General features: G+C 45.5%; 1 protein-coding gene across 1 annotated transcript in view; it reads right to left on the bottom strand.

The window, feature by feature from the left end:
- Positions 1 to 3,268: 3,268 nt before the first annotated feature.
- LOC119465141 (nischarin-like) overlaps positions 3,269 to 22,692 on the bottom strand; it is a 72,063-nt gene continuing 52,639 nt past the window's right edge. The window contains 2 exon segments of the mRNA XM_037725940.2: positions 3,269 to 5,420; positions 11,799 to 11,959. Of these exon segments, the coding sequence (XP_037581868.1) occupies positions 4,530 to 5,420; positions 11,799 to 11,959 (1,052 nt within the window). The 3' untranslated portion in view covers positions 3,269 to 4,529.

Genomic DNA, 22,692 nt, shown 5'->3' with positions numbered 1-22,692 from the left:
GAATAATCCATGCACAAGTACTCAAAGTGAAATGAATGAGAAATGCAGTCCCAAAGAAACGGAGTGTTAAGGAGCCACCACAAATATTAGGTAGTACGAGGCATATGGAAAGGAGTTGTGGTTCCCAGAATTACATATGGAAACTCTGTGCAGTGATTAAAATATAAAGTGCAATCTGGACTAAGGATTAATTGAAGGGCTGTTGGATTACTAACTTTAGGGGTGCACAGAAAACACCAAACAAGGTAGCGCAGAGAAACATGGGCTAGGCATCATTCGAAATATGTGAAGCTCGGAGCAGAATCCGCTTCAAACACGATCCAGAAATATGAAGAACAATAAATGGGCGGCTAAAAATTTTAGGTACCTATATATAGAAATTAAAAATCCTGCCTGGACGCTTGCCATTGTCATTCAAAAGAAAAGTGTACAATCATTGCATTCTGCCGGTGCTAACATATGAGGCACAAACTTGGAGGTTAGCCGAAAAATGTTAAGATGTAACGTTAAGAGAGAGGAAGAGAGCGGTGTGGATCAGAGAGCAAACGGGGCTAGCCGATATTCTAGCTGACATTAAGAGAAAGAAATTGAGCCATGTCACGCATACGATAGATAACCGGCGGATGATTAGAGTTACAGAATGAGTGCCAGGGGAAGAGAAGCGCAGTCGGAGACTGCAGAAATCTAGGTGGGGTGATGAAGTTTGCAGGGAAATTTGCAGACGCAAGTTGGAATCAGCTAGCGCAAGACAGGGGTAATTGGAGATCACAGGGAAAGGCCTTCGTCCTGCAGAGGACATAGGCTGATGATGACGGTGATCTACAAACTGTTATTCTGGAAATTCATTCCAATTGGATACCCCCTGCAAACTCACCGGCTACAATTCGTAAATTGCAATATGTGCCACAATGTAATTAACTAGGAAGTTAATTAGTGAATTATTAATAAGGTGAATATGTCTCATTTTTCATGCTAGAAATGTCCGCCTTCTCTGAATAATGCAGCTCTAGGACTAAAATGATGTTATCTGCAACAGCCGATTTTTAAAAATTCTTTAAAACTTAAATATGATCACCCTGTATATATATCAAACAACGAAGAGCCAAACCTAAACAGAAAAGATTTACTGCAACTCAAAGGGTAGTGTACTACTGTTCAAAGTCAGATCCGGATGTGATATGAGGTATGTGGTTCAATGGTGCAAGGGCCAGGTCTGGCCTAAGTGTGGAGATCTGGGCCGCTATCTCGTACGCGTTCAAAAAGCCGACGTTCTGTTTCGTCTCACGCGATCGTCCTAGGCCGTGCCTATATCGCGGCTTTTCAAACGTTGGCTTTTCAAACACGCACATGATAGCGGCCCAAATTTGCCAATGGCTATTATACGCAGAGGGACCTTACAGCATGCGTTGTTAGCATACTGCAGCATCCACCCAGCAGTAAATGATGCAGTTAGCCTATTTAAGGCCACCGGCTTCAAAAATTCTTATTGGAGGACTAAGGAATGAATCTCGCAGTGAATAGTAGTAAAAGATGGCTGGTGTATTGGTGGCGTAGAAGCAAGGAGAGCGCACAGTGAAAAGACGTCACTAGTCAGGGAAATGCATTTCATTAAGACTGCATGGTTTGTTGACATGAGTCACCAATTTTAAAACAATGCCACCTCTTCATTTCAGAGGGGATGCCTGTAAAACCCACCCACCCATTTGCAAATCCATCCATCGCCCTTCTGTATGCATTCTGGTTTTCTTACTGTGCTGTTTTGTAACACAAAACGCAGAACACGACACAGTCACGAGTGTGAACTAACAACTGTTTTATATCGCAAACGTTAGTGTTTTATTTCTTTCAACAGGAACTGTACGACAGTGTAACCCACCCCCAAATATCATTCAGGCACATTGCTTTCCTTTTTTGGTGCCACGCATTTGTTTGATTGCGATGTGTGTGCGTGACGTTTGGGAGTGGGTTATTTTGTCTCATACCTATTCGTATAAATTAATTCAATGCTAACACGTCTGATATAAAAACTAGTTTGCACTCCAACCTGTGTCCTGTTCAGCGTTTTGTGTTCCAAAACAGCGTGGGTAAGGAAACCAACAAACAAGCAGCCCCAGTCGCACCACTTTCATATGTCTTCCCCAGCTATAAACAAGGATTTCTCGCTGCTCGAAGCAACCTCCGGATGATGTGCTATGTCCTTTGGCTTGAAATAGACATAGCAAGCAGAGAGATGCAAGAAGAATTGGGATTTAAAAGCAGCCGTGGGGAAGCAGCCATTGCTGGACTTCAGAAACTTCAGTTGCAGTTATAGATTAGTTCAATAAAAATGTGGCCAAAAAAGAAAACAAAATTAAATCGAGGAGTTTTATGTGCCAAAACCAAGAGGCATGCTGCTGTGCTGCATTAATTTTGACCACCTATGGTGCACTTAAATATAAGTACGTATATGAACGTGCTTGCATTTCGCCCCCACCAAAATGTGGCCACCATGACCGGGAGTCGAACCTGCGACCACGCAGTGAAATGCCACAGCCACTAAGCCAGTGCAGCTGGTATAATGCTGCAGGAATATTCAAATAACCAAGCAGGTCCAAAAATAGGTTGGCAACCATAAACAAATTTGGCCTTTAGCTTGTCTTGCTCGTGAGCCATGTTAACTTCAACGAGATTTGCCTACCGAGAGCGAAACTGTCGATTGTACATTTCAAAATTAATATTCACTTGTTTCTAATTAATTCAGCAATTCAGAGTACTGAAATTTGAACCAAAGCGAACAACAATTAGCATAATACTCTACCGACCATTGGAAAATATTTATTATTCTTACAAGCCTAGTAAATATGTGAAAGGGACTCCATGCCATCTTTATATTCTACTTTAAAAAAAAAAAAAGGGAAAATGAACAGTGCTCCAATTTGATATTCAAAGACTTTTTTTCGAATATTCGTATTCGATTAAAAAATGTTGGCATTCGAACACCTTTATTTTTAAGACATGCCAACAGTAGGTGTACACGTCTGCAATAGCATACTTGGATCTTTTTCAGAGCACAGAATAAATGAATATAATTTTGTCAAAATTTCGCACCACCAGTAGTGCAGGTAGTAAACAGCTCTGTTGGACTCATTCACTACCCTTGTCACCTGCAATGCAATGTCTCATTGACCTAAACACTACACGTACACAAAACGTCCCAGCCAATGTGCAAGGCAAACCCTTCTGCTCAGGTCGTCAAGAAAAGGAAAGGGATCCCAGCATGCACACACACTTCACAGGTGCTTAAAATGCCGCTTTATCACACCAACACTCGGGCAACTTTGGCAGTGTCATTCAGAGTTGCTACGCATTTCGTTTGTTCCCCCCCCCCCATCGTATGAAACAAACACATCTTCAGTTAGGTCAATTCACGACTTGGCCACTCAAACAGTATTGTAACCACACCAAATAAGGCAAGCACCTTGAACAAGTCATAGGGCCTACGTGCACTGTTGTTCCTCAGTCTTGGCTGTTGTGTTCCGCTGAAGACGTGAACTTTATGAGGGGTGAAGGCACAACGGCTAGAGTGCAAAACCAAGGGGAACAGGCGGGTAGAATATGGGGAGAAAAAAAAAGTTCTCGCAACACACACTTATTACAGACTTGCACTTCACACACGTATTTGCACTTTTCACACATAGACTGCTTCACCACTTGCAACACACTGATTCTGTACGTGGTACCATTTAAGTTGCCATGGCTTTAAGTTTTGCCACTGACTTCAGACAATATTAGTTCAGAAAACTTGGCTTTCAACTGACCACAAACACAGAAGACCAGACAAAAAGACACGGCACAGCTCTGCGCACTAACCCAATGCTTTACCTCGTCCCTTAACACGTGCTTTTACTTTGAAACCAGGCAAAACCAAACACTCACAAACATCATTGCTTCAGTAGCTGAGATAGGACTAGCATCAGTCAGCTGTGCTCACCTTTGGCCTCCACCACATGCACTGTTGCGCTAAATTCTAGCATAAGTTCTACGCCCACCCACGGCTCGTAGCAATACTTCAATTCGAGTACAAGCTCTCAACAACATGCTCTTTAAAAATCTGCAAACTCCACCTGTAGCTTCTTGTGACTAACACATACATGAATACAAGTGCAAATGCACACAATCGCAATGAAAATACTACATACAGATGTTGCTACAGGATGGTTGAGATTTTTTTAAATGCAAAGTACGTGAACACACATGAAAATTAAAAAACCGCTGGGTTTTTGTTCCTCAAAGCTCACACCGCTTAATCACAGAAGCCTCTCATGAAAACACCAACATTCTGCTGGATGGCTTGTCAAAGGCACACAGCAAGTGTAGGAGCCAGTGGTAATATATTTTCAGTTCTAGTCACATTTCCACAAGTCATGCACAAGGCACAAACTGGAACGCGTTTTAGTTCCAGCTACCTGCACCGATTGTGACGGAGAAGATGCGGCATGTGGAAGTTGCGAGGTGCAAGTCTGAGAACACAAAGTGTTCGTCGATCGCTGTCAAGAGTTCCTGGCAGCCAAAAAAGACTCAAGGAACTGGCTGCGCGAATCTCTCACTTGGAACCGCGCCTCAAACTGCTGTCCTCCTTCAAAGCTGATCCTCACACCAAAACCACACTTTCTGAACTCGTCTATGGAGGCCACGGAGGCTGGCCAGTGCTCGGGAAGCTGCACATCCACCACGGGCAGAGTGACATTCCACGTCTGCTCCACTCGAAACGGCTTCACCGTGCTAAACACGTTCTCGACCACTACCACTATCTCTTTGCGTGCCACGAGCACATAATGTACCATTCCCATGTCAGCACCATTCGAGAGCATGCGTCCGCAGAACCGCACATCGGCAGCAGACGTCGAACCTGCAGCCACACGCTCAATGTGCGGCGGCGCAAACTTGTCTTGGCACTCCAGGCCAAACGTGGCAGCAAATTGGCGCGTCAGGTAATCCGCGTCCTCGGCTGTAGCAGGCAGCAGGAGTGTACCGCTAGTCCTAGACTGTAACTCTGTCCTCAGCTCGATGTAGCTCCGGTGCGGGCCCCTCAGAAGACGCTCCATCCGAGAGGGTGCGATGGTTATGCACTGTCCAAACTGCGGCACCACTGCTCCACTGCTACCTTGCACTTGCTCCAGCTCGAGTAGATTCAAACCGGTGCAGTTGGCCACAATGCAGACCACACTTGTTGCCACAGTTGGTGCCTCAATCCGCGTGCACCAGGCAACCCATTCTGGAGCAAGGCCCTTGGCCTGAGCCTGCAACTGGTCCTGGAAGCTTGGCTGCTGAAGACCGGTCCGTAGAAGCCAGTCTGGAAGAGCGAGTTCACCAATTGGCTTCTCACAGTCTGAGTAACTCGGTGCTGCTGGCAAGGACTGTGCTGGCTCTACAGGGTTCGGCTGCATGAGAGAATCACGTGACACCACTTGTATTTCGTAAAGGTACAAGCATAACACGAGCTACTACAGGCTTAAGAACACACCTTGCATTATATTTAGGTTCGTGACAAAGTAACACTTCTGTTTGTTTGTTTTCATGCGTCAAAATGCAGTGAGCTCAACCACCAGGCACCACCAGAATTGCTACGTCTACGGATCGAGCCCCTCTACACATCCCACAAATGCCTGTGCATGTAAAAGTTCTATAGCCCACTGATGCAGTCCATGCGCATACATGCTGCAGGCACCTCTGCCACAGTTGGGATTGCCAACTGTCCCAAATTTAGCAGGACAGTCCCAACTTTTGAATAAAAGTTCCATGTCCAAACTTGACTTAGTCAGGATGGCCAAATGATTCGACACTTCCTTTTTTTAAAAAACTTAACTGAATAACAATCAATAAACCAGATTTCCTTTATATAATGCCTGACAGCTCAGTTGCACATTCTTCTTGTTTGTCTTCTGCTGCATTGTCATAAACGTAAAAGTGGCTTCGCTTTTGTCATAGTTCTAATTCGGTTGTAGGCCTTAACCATTCACAGAATACCTCTATCCGTATTGGTATATAGCCATGTTACCCAGGCAACTATACTGCACCTTTCTGGTGAATCATATGGTAGGTCTAAACACTTTGCTGCATGTACAGACTGGTGGCTCCTGGCACTGACAGGGCTGGTCATCAGGATGATCAAGTGCGGAGAAGCTGATTATTAGAGGCCGGATCTTTAGGCATTAAAAAAAGCGCGTTTTAGGCGCCAAAAATAGGCAGGCAAAGCAACGTTTTAGGCCTCCAACGTCGTAAATATAGGCACAACAAATTTTTACATAAATGCAAATAACTTTAAACGAATATGTGCGCGACCTGTATCTACGACAGGAAAACAAGAAATGTTATTGTTTATGATGGCACAAAGGCGCCAACAGTTGAACATAGCCGTGCAATTGTCACATAAAACTGCTAGACTATCATTTGGCGTAATTGAACAAGCATACTGCTCATATTTATGTTCAATGGCCACTGTACTCGAGCGTTGCATAAAGTGAAACAAGCATGAAAAAGAATACTTGAAAGCTGGGAATACCGATTAAAAAAAGCGCTACTTTATGTCTGCCTGACGTAATTAAATTAAGACACAACAAAAACAGACAAATAATAAATGCAAGAGAGACAATTTATTAAGAAATTAACATGTTCTTACATGAGGACTATTAGGTACAACTCTGGCAATTTTCTCATATACAATGACATTATCGGAATTGTACAGGCAAAACGTCCCAACACTGCCAAATACACCTCCACCCATTTGAAGTGCACATGTTTGAAGAAATCTGTTTGGAGACCACGCGGAAAGTAGTTTAGGAATCACTGTGAAGATTGTGGAAACAATATCAAACTACCACCATGTCCAGATTTTTGGGTTCAAAATTGTGCCTTTTGTCACTGAGAATGATCTTGTACGCTGAGAAGGAATGCTCGACGGCGGTGAACACCTTAAAAAGTAAATTACAAACAAAACAAATGCCTCATGCGCATCACAGTTTTCTTCCTTCTTTTGCTCTTCACTCTCCTTTCCCCTGACGGCTCTCCGCGGTTTCGCATTCGCCAATCGCGGCGCGTCCCATTTCACTGCTGCTAGCGGTTGTTTTTCGAGAGTTGGTTGAAATCAACGTTGTTGAAATAGATGACTAGGTTGAACCCCATAAAGTTCCGAACAGTCAACGTTGCCCGGCAACATTAATAACGGTCTATAAATGCATTCGAAAGCGAAACTTGAGGCTTAATAGTGTTCATATAGGCGCCGATATTGAAAATAGGCATTTATAGGCATTTATAGGCATTTAGGCACAAACGCCAAAATAGGCATTTATAGGCACTATAAAAACACCATAAAAGCCCTTCTTAACCTCTAATTCATGCTCATATATCAAAATGGGTCGATAGGAGCGCAAGGAATAAAGAAGGCATTTGCCTAAAATCCGGTCTCTACTGATTATGTATCTGTCAGCAATGCATTGTGGCTTGGTTGGGCTCACAAACAGTTGCGAGTCACGATCACAATAGGGCCTTCATCGTGCTTCAAATGCTTTTGTGTCTGTTTCATGCATGATGCAGACCACCGCAATGCAAATGAGGTCTCAGTATGCTGCTTCACTCAAACAACAGGCATTCCTATTGACCGAAGACAGAGGAAATTAACCCCTTAAAACTGCCATGACAATTTCAGAAAAAATTTCCAAAAGTGCGGAATTCCTTTTGGACCTGCATATTTTGAGGCCATTTTTTCCCAAAAATAGGGTACCAGGAATGCCCATTGCATTTTTACTGGTCTTCGTGAAAAGAAAAAAAAGGAACTGTGAAAGTTATTGTGTATTATTTTTCTGTCAATTAAATCAAACTGCGCATATACACATGTGCAAAATTTGAAGAAAGTTCATGATGAGTTAACTCGTCATCAGCAACAGAGGGAGCTCGCTGTGATAACCTCATCATGTGAAATTCCCTCAAATTGAATGAGTCGATAATTTGAAGCTGGAGGAAGCCCCGAGATTAGATCTTTAAGCAGCACCTACTCGTGAAGCATTTCATTGATTGCGTTACCTAGCAATGAAGAAAGACATGGCAGACTTTGTCATATCTTGAAGCCAGTCATTGCCTATACATGCTGAAGCCATCGAGCTCAAAGCAAGAAAGCTCACTCGTGAGGCCATTGACTCGCAAGTGCAGAGGTTAATGCATCATGCTGTTTTCTCACTTCACCATAGCCCATTAGTTCGTCAAAAGCTCCCAGTAGTCTATGAGAAGAAACGACAGTAAAAGACTTAATTCGAATTTCATGGGGACGCTCACCGAATTCGAATTAAACGAAATTTGAACTAACGAAAGTGACACACAGAAAGCTATATTTCATGATTAAAGCAGCAGACGAACCTCTGGAACCATCACCTTCTACCTACGAAAGAAATCCGTGATCATTTTCTACATTTTTTTTTACAGAACGCGATCACTTTAGGCTTATATTCAAGAGCTCGAATGAGTCTGAAAGCATTGCCTGATTCTCTTCAATAAGGAACAACAGCCATGCGTGATTCAATCATTCCATCACCTGCAATAACAAAGGCCGCATTGGTGCTTCCTCTGTCCATCTGCGTCATTGTCATTGTCATCCTCCCCTACCATATTTACTTGATTGTAATGTGACGATTGTAACTCAAGGGGTGACTTTTCATTGCGTCCATCAAGAAAAAGTAAGACTGGGAAAGTAATGTGAGGGGTGACTTCTTGTTGCATCCAGCAAAAAAAAAGAAAAAAAAAAAACTAAGAAGAAAACCGCTAAAGTAATGCGAGACCACCGGATGCATGAAAACGTTGCAGTTTCACCCGAAAGCAACGCATCAATTGCGATAGTAAATTAGTAGAAAGCTATACGGAGTAAGGATAATAGTTTTATTGTCTGCATAAACTTGGACACATTTGCTTACTAATTGAATTAACAAGCACAGTGTCAGTTCGCACATGCAAACATCAAGAGATCACACTTGATGACGGCAGACAACCGCTATGAAAATGCTGGCATGAGCAAGCGCGGGAGCAGCAGCGAGTGAAGGTTCATGCGGTCTATCGCTTCAATGGAAACTAAGTGGCGAAAGCACAGCGCGTACAAAGGCAAGAGCCGTGTGGAGATCACTTTCAAGATATGGTGCGCGCGACAGCCCGCAGCCACGCAAAGTACAAGTACGCGTTTGGTGGCAGAGTAGATGCCGCGCCCCCTCCCTCCCGCGCTGGCTTCTGGCTTTCCTCCTTTCGTGTGGGAGATTGAGTCGTCAATTCCCCTTGCACCCGGTCACAAGATATGCATTTGGTGCCACAGCTAAACGTCACCTCCGCTTCCCCTCTCCCATCCCCCCACGCTCTTTCGCACGACAGAAGACGCCGCGTTTGCTCTCCGCCGTGCGTTCGCTCTCCGTGAAAGCGTGCATCCCTCGCGCGCTTTTACTCACACATTTTACTCGTTGATTAGAATTGGGTGCATCATTGCACTTTTTAGACAACTTGAATTTCGGTATGTGACTGTAATGCGAGGATCGATTTCAAGTAGCAAAAACCTTGAAAAAAAAAAAAAAAAAACTCGCGTTACAATCGAATAAATACGGTACATAACCGATGTCATCTGTGACAGCATCGCAGACCACGGTGAAACTGTAGACACTTGCATAGTCAGGAAAGTCAAGTCCCCCAACGCTTCACGTACTTGAAGAGGTACGTCACTGTGCTCATCAGGTCCACTAGTCTCAGTGTTTAAGGCACAAAAACCGATGTGAAGGGAACAATTGGTTATTGTTTCTGCTCTAACTTGTTTTCAGGCACAGACAAGCAATGGCAGCACAGTGAGGAGAGTCACGGTGTAGGCCTCTCATAGTCAGCGCACAGAATCATGCTCTCTAGATCATCTTCACCTAAGGGCCCACACGCATTACACAGTGATGCTACTGCGGACTTCTGATTTGGAGCAATTTTTGGAGCATCAGAAATTTCATTTTGGAGCACTTTGGAGCAGGCAATTTGGCATTTGGGAGCAGCTTGGAGCAGCTGATTTTTCACATCCTGAAGTATTCCAAAAAAACGAGTTACATGCGACACACACACATACACACACAAATTGATATTGTGTCATATATTGCTAGTTTTCCCAGATGTCATTCCGTATATCCATAAACAGAAATTATGGACATATTGGCGGCATGCAGTTATTATAATCACATGTCATGCTGCACTTCAAACAAGCTACAGTAGAACCCCGCTGTTACGTTCCCGGGCGCTGCGTCTTCCCGGCTGTTAAGTTCCCATAGTACCCAATGCATTGGTAGCACCACTGTTGCGTCGCAAATGTGGGACCATTCCCGCATCATGCGTTGCAAACTGCCACCCCGCGCCGGCCCGAGCGGCCATTTTGACTTCATGTCGCTTGGCTTGGGGGCTTGACGATGGGATTGGCTGCCCAAAGTGCCGGGGGCGACACCCCCCCCCCCTATGACGTGTTTTCGGTTTCCGCCAGCAAAAGCATCGTCTTTGAGATCCGTATTTGCTATCTAAAGATGGTGTCTATGACGCGTTGGGGCCCTAAAATTGGTTTTGGCGCATGAATGTTCCGTCTAAAGTTCAAGGGCGATAACGCCGTCACCGCGCGCCGTGTGCTGTATATGCGACTGCAAGCATGCGAGGGGAGCCGACGATCGCGGCGAAATCTCGCGCGCGCATGAAAGAAAAGCAGGGAGGAAGCTCGCCTTCTTCCGTCCCGCTCGAGGCACCCGCGAGCGAGTGAGGGGGAGGGAGGGAGAGCGGGCGGCGTTGTACTCTGGCATCAACTGCGTACTGCGCGGCGGCGCGCGGTCGCGCGGGCCGTATCTTGAAGGCGATCTGCGTTGGGGGCAGATTCCAGGCAGTGTAGGTGCGTCGGCGGATCGTAGCTTTGTGCGTGCTGTGTGTTCTCGGCGCTTCAGTTTGCGTGGAATCAATAGACACCAGCAGGAAGGTCACTTCGTTCGCTGCTGCGGCGGCGCATCCTCACACCAGCGTTTGACAGCGTGTGTCCACGCTCATCGAGTGTGATGTGTTCGTGCTTGTCTGTGCGCGCTGACACCATGCTTGTTAATATAGTTATTAAGCAAATGTTTACAAGTTTATACGGACGTACGATAAAACTACTATGCTACTTACTTTGTATAGCTGCCTACTAATTTGCAATCGCAATCGATGCTTCGGCTTTCGGGCGAAACTACAACTTTTTTTTTTCACATGTAAGAATTAAAATAATATTGTGCGCAGTTAAAAACTACTCACATTTCTCAATCTTTCCTGTTTCTCGGCTCTTGCGTTTCCCGGCTCTTACTTTTTTTTACAGTTTCGTGAAAAACATATCTGCATGGTTCTACTGGACTAGCTGCGTTTTCGGAGTAGATAACGTCTCCCGATGAATCGCCAATTGACCTTGAAGCCACGAGCCTCAGCAGAAACCGCACTTTGCCGTTGCACCGCCTTGCAAGGCAGACGCCGTGTCGGCGCCGTGCGTGGCGCTGTTGCTTAATCGGGACACACGCGCTAGTGCTGTTTCGTCTCCTATTCGCAACTAAGGCTAGCCCTATCATCGCGTTGCATGTTTTAATTCCCCGGTGGTGCAATTGTCGGCGATAGACGCCATCAAATCCGAGACTGTTTGGCGCAGTTAGGAGCAATTTTCGTCGATTGTATCAGGATAGCGCAGTAAATCCCATTTGGCGCACTTTGGCGCAGGAGTGGAATCACTGATTACATAACATTTATAAATAAATAAATTTGCTCACCTGCTGTGCCATCTGTTGCTGCTGGCTCATGCGGTTGAACAATCGCAGCCAGTCGGTGCCCCCCAGGGTCCGCATTGTGGCCACCTGCTGCCGGAATTCGTCTGCTGCTGCGTCTGGCCGTTCGTCCATAGGTCGCCCACTCAGCTCAGGCGCACCGCCATCTATTTGGGCCAACGCCATGTCACATGCGAGAAAAATGCTCATCTAATTGTCACACATATCGTAACTTGGCACCAGGACAGTTCAGGTGTCCACTCGAAAGTAAGGCACTTACGATGCTCGTGGCCCTTCATTTCCTGCCTCCTCCTTGTCCTTAACACAACTATACTAGTACTACTACTTCCCGACACTGTGCAAGGAACACTGTTGCCCGCAGAAGCAGAGTTCAATGCAGAATTATTGCACTTTTGCTACCTTGAAATGCTGTGAATTGCTTTAAAAACAATTGCTCATGCTTCTTGCATTCCTGCTGTAGCCTGCTAGCCATAAGGTTAGCAAATGAACGCTAAGCTATATGCATAATTTAAAATTAAATTCTGGGGTTTTTTCTGCCAGAACCATGATACAATTATCAGGCATGCTGTAGTGGGGGACTCCGGATTAGTTTTGACCACCTGGAGTTCTTTAACGTGCACCCAATGCACGGTACATGACCGTTTTTGCATTTTGCGCTCATCAGAATGGGGCCGCATGGTCGGGATTTGATCCCGTGCCCTCGGACTTAGCAGTGCAGAGTCAAAGCCACTACTCCAAACGGCGGGTCGCTCTGTGCATAAAGGAATAATAAGTACATAGAACAGACTATGCACAAACAGGATGCAACTAGCATGCACTCTACACATGGAGGTAAACCAATCTGGTGCTATTGTATGCATGGGGATGCTAGAAAGTGGGAACGGTGGATTTCCATCTTTTTTGAACAGCCAGGCCACGTCGACATGTCTGGCAACTGGTGTTCCGCCTGTCGCAACGGTTCAGTCTACACCAGAACAGCACATAAGGTTGTGGTTTAGCTACATTCTTATTGTGTGTTGTCATGTGTACATTGTATTACAATTTCCCATTGACCAATTTTCACTGGATTAGTATTCCTGTGAACAAGTAATTGCTTGGTGCAAGCTTATGTTCTCGTAACTGAATTTTGTTGCGAAAATTCAGTTACAAGGACATAAACTTGCACAAAGCAATTACTATAGTGAAAAAAACGCGTCCATAGATAGTGACGTGAATAACGTCACATATTCTGGGATATATGCGTGCAACAGCAATTACTCTGGAATGTATGGTGATGCATGTGTAAGTACAGTGGATAGACTTGACCCGCCTGTTCAGATCAGACGACCGATGACTGAGTCACTGCTATCATTCTCCTTTGAGCATTGCTTATCTTTCCGGGCACAAGTCTGGCCACTAAAGAGAAATTCTTTACTCAAGGTTCTGGCAATGTTTTGCTTCTTTACAATCATTGCAATGTGATAAAGGAAACTGGCTACTGAAACAAATTATTCATACTAGGATGCACAGTTATATTGGTTGAACAGCACCGGGCAGTTGCTAAATCTGGAGGAAAAGATCAGGTCTGCCAGAAACATGTGACCCTCGTCAGGCTGAATGAAAGGCGTGATGTGTTTGGGGCACCAAGTTCAGATTGTGACAGGTGGCTGAAAAGTCCAGGTGTGTATTGAACCCAGTGCTGCTGCCTAGGATGTTGACTTGGGGATAATGCGACGTGATTCTTGAGCACTATTTGCCACGACCAGATCCCCTCCCTCCTGCCATGTAACAAGGAAGGCGCACAGGGTGTCATCTTCCAGAGTGAGTGCAACGGTGGGAAGGACTTCCCTGAAAGGCTGAGGCAACACATGAACAATGCAAATGCATGAACTGCCAGTGGAGTGCACTCATAGAACACAGTAACGTACACACATGACCAAAAGTATATGGACCACAATGTCGCTGAAAAGAAAATTTTTCATGTAGACAGCATCTTTCCCTCATTCGCCCGCTTTCGTAGTTGGTCGGTGGTCGGTGGTGGGCAGTCAGACTCGGCAAGGAAAATATTTGTTCATTCGTTTCCTTGCTTGCTAGTGCACTTGTTCATTTGGTCTATTCGCTTATGTGGCGAAGTGCCTAGTGACGCATCGAAAATGACGACGAAGCTCATTAAAAATCCAGAAACCTGTGCACCTTTCACTACAGTACGATGCCGCACTGCACGTGCGATTGTGGCGTAGCTAAATAATAAATCAAGAAATATATATATATAAGAATGCCATAGAAGAGTACACAGCAAATCCGCAAATAACGCATGGCTCAAGCAGCCTACAGGAGAAGAGACCACGTCGGCAGGAGAGACGAAGCTGAGAAGTGTAGCAAGGAAGACGTTCGGGAGGCCAACAGCTGTCGGAGGAACCCGGTCGAGCGCAAATGCACAAGGGAACCTCTAAACAACGTGTCTTCCGCTCCCGTTGCCCAGCAGATGCACCGAAGTGTCAGAGAGCTCGCCCGACGTCTTTCCTCGAGCGCAAGCCTTCCAGTGACACAACTACGTTGGCTTCGTGGAACGCCCAAGTGTGAGCTTGCTGTTGCAGCACAAACACTTTGCAGAGACACTTATCTATTGTCCTTTACGGTGTTTGAATATAAGTTTGTGTGCCATGCCTGTCGCCTTTTCTTCTTTGCTGCCCTCAGAGGCGTCTCTGACTTCAACCAATAAGCCTGCTCCCCAAACAAAATTGTAACAGCTTACATTGACACTCATTGCCTATGCTTTCTGCCCAATTTTTTTGTAATTCAGATGTACCATCTCAAATTGACGAGTGCACTGCAAGTCTGGACTGTGTTACATTTATATAGGTGGAGAAAAAAATTCGCTTTATCTCGGAATCCCTGGTCCGTATGGTACTTTGCCCCAGGGAGTACATGGTCACTGGATCTCCTCCGACAATTCCCGAAATGTTGATTTTGAGGCCAACCCCTTTCGAAGTCAGCAAGCCCTAATTGCCACCCTAGTCAACCCCTACAAGCAACAATTCATGGAATCATAGCGCACTCGGGGTTTCCCCAGAAACACGAATCCTTCAACCGTCAAGTGTGGCCTTTAGGATGCCATGCGCAAGACAGCCAATCATTTAATAAACTGACATCCTCACACCACTGCAGTAACTCTTGAATGGGCACAGTCGGTCCCTAAACGTTGCATTGTTTTGATGATTTCCATTTTGCCCAAGTTTTGGTAGGTATTTAAAGTTTTACCTGCGAGTTAACCACTTGCCCAGCAAGACAAGTTCCCGGTTAAAATTTTTACTTACGGACGCAGGATGTATTATAGGATCACCAATATTCACTGCAAGGAAGCTCTATTTGTGCAGCCACAACCATATTTGGAGTACAGTATAGACCACTCATAACGTAACCGCTTATAGTGCAGGACTGGATATAGTGCGGTCTTTTCGTACTCCCGTTAATTTTCCCATAGCAGTCCACATATACACGTATCGCTTATAGTGCAGTTGCGGGAAACGAAATACCGGTTAGAGTGCGGCTGCCTGGGAGTACAGCTGCCTGGGAGTACGGAAGTCAGCGGAGATGGCGAACGCTCCCCTCAAACGGGCGCCCCAAGGAGTGCTCGAGGAAGAAAGAAACGAAGTGGAGGAGAAGGGCACGTGGTGCGAACGAACAGCCAGTGAGGCTGTAACCAGAATCTTGAGTGCGAGTCGTGAAATATCACGGCACGCATAGCGAGCAAGGGCCATGAAACGGCCAACGCTCGCTTCACGATAACGGCAGTAAACGAAACTTCAGCGAGCGAGCAGGCGGTGCCGGCATGGCACGGCAAAGGGCGCACGCAGAGACCGTGGAATGTGAGGGAGGAGGGCGGCAGGGAAGCGGATTTCGCCTCGGCAACTCCCCCGCTTCGGTGGCTGCCCTCGCCCTCCCTCGTAGCTTCCTCACTTTCGACTGTCACCGTGCGCGCCTGCCGCCGTGCAGGCGCCGCCGCTACAGCCGCCCGGCGCCAGCTCCCCGAAGTTTCGTTTTCTGCCGTTATCGGGAAGCGGGCGTTTGCCGGCGTGGGTAGTTTCATTGGCCGGCCTGGGACAGCGCCGCTGCTTCCCTCTGCGCCGTAGCCGCAGCGTGCAAGGTCAACACGTGACTAGAAAGTAGAGGAATCATAATGGAGAAACAAGGGTTCAGTGCCGTTTTCTACGCGTGGCTGAGACGTCGGCACGTACACGCATGTTCCGGCGCAACGCAGAATCGGCGACCTTGCCATTTGAGAGAGGGTGAAATGTCCGCCGTGTTTTTTTTCTCTTTTTTTGTTTGTTCGCGCGCGACATTGAGGGGTCTCTCCTAAGCTTTTACTCTATGGCGGTGCCGGCGCAATGCCGGTCGGAGGCGCCGCCGCGTGATTTGGTTCGAATTAATGAGATTCGACTGTAAATTGAATGCAAACGTTCTAGCCGCATTCCTCGACTGTCGAATACGCGTGGCGGCTCGGTGCACATGTTTTGCATATGTGCGGGCCTTGAAAATTGTTGCCTTGGTTATAGTGCGGTACCGCTTATAGTGCGGATATTCGCGACTTCCGGCGACTTACGTTATAAACGGTCTAAACTGTACAGGCTATACTCTAAACATGCTAAGCCATCTATCTTGTAACATTATCATGTTATCGCCATGCCCTTTAGGAACATTAGGGGGCACTGTAGACTCGTAAGCTCTATGGCGTGCGACACCTATAGTGGGTACATGGGGGTGTAGCCCTGCAGTCACATTACAGTAGCGTTCAACAATTACGCATCAACATTTAGGCGGTGTGTCACCAACACTAATGGCTCGTCTAGAAATGCCTTTGCCAAAAAAGTGCTGCTTGCTGTCTCACCAGCGATATGTTTGCTCGTGTTTGCATACAAGTGCCGGCTCAGAAGAGCTAGCTGACCCCAGTTTACATCAGTTGATTTACTATACTAGTTTGTAAAACTGAATGATGTCATACAAACTAGCCCCAGTTGAAGCCTTATTGAATTTCTGCCTAATTAAGGGTCAACTACAATGAAATAGGACCGTGTAATAACCTCTATTTCTGATAGTGTAGTTCCAAATCAGCCTCCATTAAAGAATTTGTATCTGAGATATAAACGAAGTAACAAGAGGCTCCTAGAAATAGCGCCACTGTTTCAGTGCACCGCTGCAGACAATGTGCACGTCAGCTTTAGTGTGAATAAAATAGGCAAGTAATGCTCGGAAACATGGCATTAAATTGAACCCACTCAGGGTGTCTACCAAGTTCACATTTTCAGATTCCCTGAGTTTTCCAGGTTTTCCCCCGAGTGATTTTGCCAAGTTTCCCGAGTGAAACGGAACTTTCTTTTACATCAAGACGGGCTGACACCATGTTGCCTCATGCTGTCACTCTTTAGTAAGCATGATAAAAAATTTCGCAGTTTCACCCGAAAGGCGAAGCATCAATTGCGATAGCAACTTAGTAGAGAGCTATATGGAGTAAGGATAGCAGTTTTATCAGCTGTATAAACTTGGACATGCAGCACCACCGGCAATGCGCAGAACTGTTGTCGACGCCGTTGGCGTTTTGCTCGCGTTCGCACCGAACGCGCACGACGTTGGTGACTGTTGCCGGTGCCTCTGGGGGCGGCTCGGAGGTTTTCGACGAGATCAGAATGGGACACTCGTCAAGCAGCGTCCGAAGTCTTTACCACCTTCTCGCCTCACAACATTTTATATAAATACGCATTTGGTGCCACCACTAAACGTCGCCTCCCCTTCATCCCTCCATTTCCACAACTTTCGTTCCCTTTCAGTAAACTTACAGCTAATTTAATAATTTTCCCTGATAGAGGCACAAATTTCCTGAGTTTTCCATGAGTATTTCCAGAATATTCAAAATCCCTCAGAATCCCTGTTTTCCCGGTTGGTAGACACCCTGCCACTGCAACATGACTTCTGGCAAAATTTGAGCAAGTCAACCAGCAGTTTATCTAGAATAGTCATGTACACCTGGCACTCCTATTTGTGCAACTCATACCTAATTTAGTCCAAGTGAAACTTCATGGGAGAGACTGTGCAAGCATGTCAACAAGGAAGGTGAAATGGCTTTGGTCGTTTGCGCAACACAGCACTGCAGGCACATTGTGGAATGTGCGAGGAACGTGGTGCAATATATTTGCCTTGTGGCAAGGCATATACAGTGGAACCTCGTTGATAGGATCTTTGCGGGAACCACAAAATAAAACGTATCATCCAAAGAAGAAAGCCCCAAAATGCAAGAAAACAGGCTTACTTGGTGACAGACTTGCTCGGAATAGGGACCCACCCACCCGCTCCCAACACCCCTTTCCTGTCCAATCAATAAAATGTTATTCTCTCTTGCTAGCAAAGCTTCCTGTGGCGTTAAGTGATACTGCTCCGCATAACCCGTGTGTTATGTGGAGCAGCATCATGACACCACACGAATGGCAGCCAACACACTTTCATTGAGCATCTTTAAAATAGCTCGTCAGTTTTCGCTGAAATTCCTTTTTTCTTTTTTCAAGGTCCGTAGACAAGTTCTTTTGAAAGATAAAAAAACGAAGCCACCGTTTCCTCACTCAACTGAGCATTCGCGATGATGCCCCGAAGAGTGTCTAACGCTGTGAGTGCGTCGCCAGCAGTTGAGCATCGGTCACCGCAGCTGTAACCACTTCCTTCGGCCGTCTTATGTGCTAATTTTACGGTAAACTAACAAGTGCGAGCTAAAGCTGACGTGAGCAGACCTGCTCCGTGACAGCTTTACGAAAAAATTCCTTCGTGGCAACTTTCGTGGTGCACGTTTTGCCGCTACCGGCGCGCAGTGCGCGCTTTTCCGCTAGTGTCGCCAGCCCTTAACACGTTGTTCGTGGGTCGTTGGAATGTAATCTAGTACACTTGAATATAAAGCTACAAGTTTCAGAAATACCAGCTTGCAGTCGTATCATCCAATTTCAGGTGGAAACGTGATCGTATCAACCGCATGAAAATACATTACTCTGATGTTGGCCAGGGGAAAAATAAAGTATCCCGAAAAACGTATTACGCAGAATCGTATCAATGAGGCTCCACTGTAGTATAGGGCAAGCTCGCAGGTGCACAAATAAAATGGTAAGATAGGGCAACTACAATGTCACCATGGCCATTTCTGTAAGCTTGGGCAAATTTTCGATTGCATTTTATGCTATTCGAATATTCGCTTCACTTCAAATATGAGTATGTGGAATTTTCTGAGTATTGGAAATGAACATCAATATGAATTTGGTGAGCAAGTCACATTGACATTAACTCTGCTCACAACCAAGACAAGCCAAAGACGAAGCATTCATTTATAGTCGCCAATTGATTTTTAAAACTTGTTGGATTATTTGAAATCCCTGCGGATCCGCCATTTTCTTTATTGAACTAATGTATGACGCCAACCTAAGTTTTAGACTCTGCATGGCATCTAGCTCGATTTTTCGGGCAGGATCCGTACACACAATGTCTGGAAAAATGGTGGTTGGGAAGAAAGCCGGCGCTATACTCTGACTTTTATTAGCAAGCTAGTTTCGTGGCTTTTCGAGAGCCATACAGCCGTTCCAAATTGATTTGTGTCAACTTGGCAGCAAACTGTAACTTTGGTTGCGACACTCAATGCAGCAGACCTCGTTAGGTCTAACAACCAAGAAGCACTAGGCAGTTTGGCCGTGATAACATTTCGCCGCTTACGTCCGTAGTGGTGGGCAGCAAACAACTTTAAGACGTTTGCTGCTTATCGAGTGGCTCATCGGTTGTCAGCCCTGACATTACGCACACGACTGGGGCTGTAGAAGTGACGTTCGATTTGGACAACAGGCCGTGATGACAGTGAGCACGCCTACCAAGTTTGTCCGCGTGCCTGTGGACGGACGGGGTTAAGCTTGTATATAGGTGGAGAGCACCGAGCTGAATTTGTGCTTTAAGTCTAAACTGCCAGCGATGCGCAGTCAACGTCACATTTTCTAGCATCACAACGACGTACAATGCACATTGGGCCGTCCAAAACGCTCCCAAGGCCTCGACAATCGTGAAATTTCAAGTAGGCTGCACTACTACAAAGAGCTGAAGTCCATAAACAAATTCTCTGCACTACTGGTATTGTAAAAAATGTAGCTGTGTTTTTGCATAAAAATATCTGAATAACGGCACTCAGAAATAATTTAATTTATTGAAAAAAATAATTTTTTTCAATCCTTGCAAGGAAGTTTATTTTTAGCTAAGTCAATTTCTGGTTGTTGTATCAAGGTTTTATGCAAATTCTACCACTATTTGCTCCAACTTCACTTCTAATACAAAAAATTGATATTCGCACAAGCCTACATTTCTGTCCATTTTGGCATACATTGCCCAGTGGTGCACAACCAAAGTCGTTGTGCATCACTTATTGATGATAGAGCTGTGCTACGCCACCCCTTTGGCAAGGTGCAAGAATAATCATCGAGGCATCTAAGTATCAAAACTGAATGACGTGTCAGCATGGTATTCTCGATGTTAACAATGAAAGGGAAGCCATTTCTGGGTATGAGTGGAAGAAAAAGAAAATTCAAGCGACACTTATGAGGATGAATGCAAAAGCATTGCGACCACCAAAGGTCGAGGGTTCAACTCCCACCACAGGTTGTGGGTTCCAAGTGCCTTAATTAACTCTATCCTAACTGTGCCTAAATTCACTTTGCCTTAATTGACGCCATCAACTGCCTCAATTGGCTCACTTGACATTTTGGACCATCGTGGACACGCCAACACCGGATTTTCCGTCTCATGGGCCACATAATGCTTTCACATAAAAAAATAAGCAATTGTGATTAATTGGCAATCACATGTGTGCAATTGTACTCCTTGGTCCCTAGTTTTCATATGTCCAAATTACAGCACAAAAATAAAAATACCTTTAGTCATTGCTTCTGTGCGTGTTGCCTTTTTGTCTTTCCTTTGTGCATTTGCAGTGTTAAAAATTTGTCATGATCCAGAACCAATAAAACCAACTAGCCTACTGACAAGTCACAATGATTGTATTCCCCTCCTCAAAGAGTGCAGAAGACATTTCAGACTCCAATATACTCGCTCCTTAAAGGGCTCCTCACCAGGCCCCATAGGAAATATTGGATATATCCTGGAAGTTGTTATGTGGTCCCTAGGAAGCGTTCGCCGCAATAACTCTTAAAATTGGTAGCTTAAGGAGAGGGTTCGCCATCTCAGTTGACTGACGAACTTCCAGGCAGCCGCACTGTAACCGGTATTCCGCCTCCTGCAACTGCACTATAAACGATACGCGTATACATAGAGTGCTATGGGAAAATTAACGGGAGTATGAAAAGACCGTACTATATCCAGTCCTGCACCATAAGCGGTTACATTATAACTGTTCTATACTGTAGTTTAGTTTTCTGCCTGCGCGAGTGCACGACAAGGGAGGCTACGGCGTGGAGTAAAAGACTAGCAAACATTCAGTTTGTAGGTGTTATTGCAGCGAAGCTGCATATCGCTAGGTTCTGGTGGATCGTGTGCGCGGACAAAACGACAAATAGTACAACAAAGTGGACCGATCCTGGCGATAGTGCAGAAAGGGTCGAAGCTCAATGGCACACAGCCCTGTGGGCTTGGGGACCTGTAACGCGTCCTTGAACTACCCTTGTCTGGGGGAACCAAAAAGACAAAAACAATGCGCCGGAGCGATGAATGCTGTAGCCCAAATGCTAGTCTATGACGATGCATGTCGAAATGTCAGTGATCAAACATAATAGTCTACCAACCAATAGCTGTGTCTCATTCTCTCTTGACATAGCCATTTCCCTAGCGACGTCAACAGCTGCCCCTTGGACTCGATATGGGCAAGAACCGTGTCGCTCGCTCCGAAGAGGAAGAGTGCGCCTTCAAGGAGCGCCAGCATGTTCAACAGCGCGAATGGATGCGAAAGCGACGAGAAGTCGAACGTGCAGCAGCCCGTGCTGCGGTCGATGGTGCAAGGTGGCGTGAATCTAGTCGCCTAAACTCACTTTCACTCGCACATACAGCATATGGCACGTGGCGACACAACGAAGTTATGTGTTGTGTCTTTTCAACCATTTAACATAACCACCAAATTAAAAAAATTTAAATATAACTAAACAAAACCAACAGCTTCGCTGGTCTTCCATCTTCACATGGAGGAGGGGCTCTGAATTTTTTCTGAAGCTTTAAATTGTCTAGTAAAGTAACAGATCTAACATACAACTGCTGTAGCTTTGAATAATTCTTGAAGTCACATGTCATGGAGAGTGACACTTCAGCAATGCGAATTACGTAAGCACACTTGTACATCTGACCTCTATTCTCTGGCTGGGAGCAGGGCTCCCTTGAAAAGAAGCCATACACCTCTTTCGCGGTGCGCAGCAGTGTAAATACTTTGCAGACACAATCGTCAGTGCACATTGTATACACTGCGCTTGTCTGTTTAAAATGGCCAAACCTGGCGAGTTAAAAGGACGCTCACAGTGAACTCATCATAATGTATTTTACCTTTACTAAATTATGCACAAGACACCACCTAGCTAAAAGCAACACTTATAAGCTCTTATAAGTTTTGTTTCTAATTAAATAAACATCCAAGCTCCTTAAGCTCTAGAAAAAACACTGGCAAGCGTTGGAGCTCGCTTTAAATATTTTACTATCGCAGTACCTGTTTCTGTGAGCCAGTTTTGGTACCCAGGAACTAATGTGCACAGCACTCTAGGTTCTTTATGAGCAACATCATTTATGAGCAACATCATGTCATCAAGCCATATGGCTACATGTCAGCAAATTTTGCTATGTGTCATGACATCACAATAATATTGATGACAGATTTGGCATTTCAAGAACTTTAGTATCA

This window comes from Dermacentor silvarum, chromosome 9 (assembly GCF_013339745.2).
Source record: "Dermacentor silvarum isolate Dsil-2018 chromosome 9, BIME_Dsil_1.4, whole genome shotgun sequence".
NCBI classification, from domain to species: Eukaryota; Metazoa; Arthropoda; class Arachnida; order Ixodida; family Ixodidae; genus Dermacentor; species Dermacentor silvarum.
This window is presented reverse-complemented; position numbering and strand designations above follow the sequence as displayed.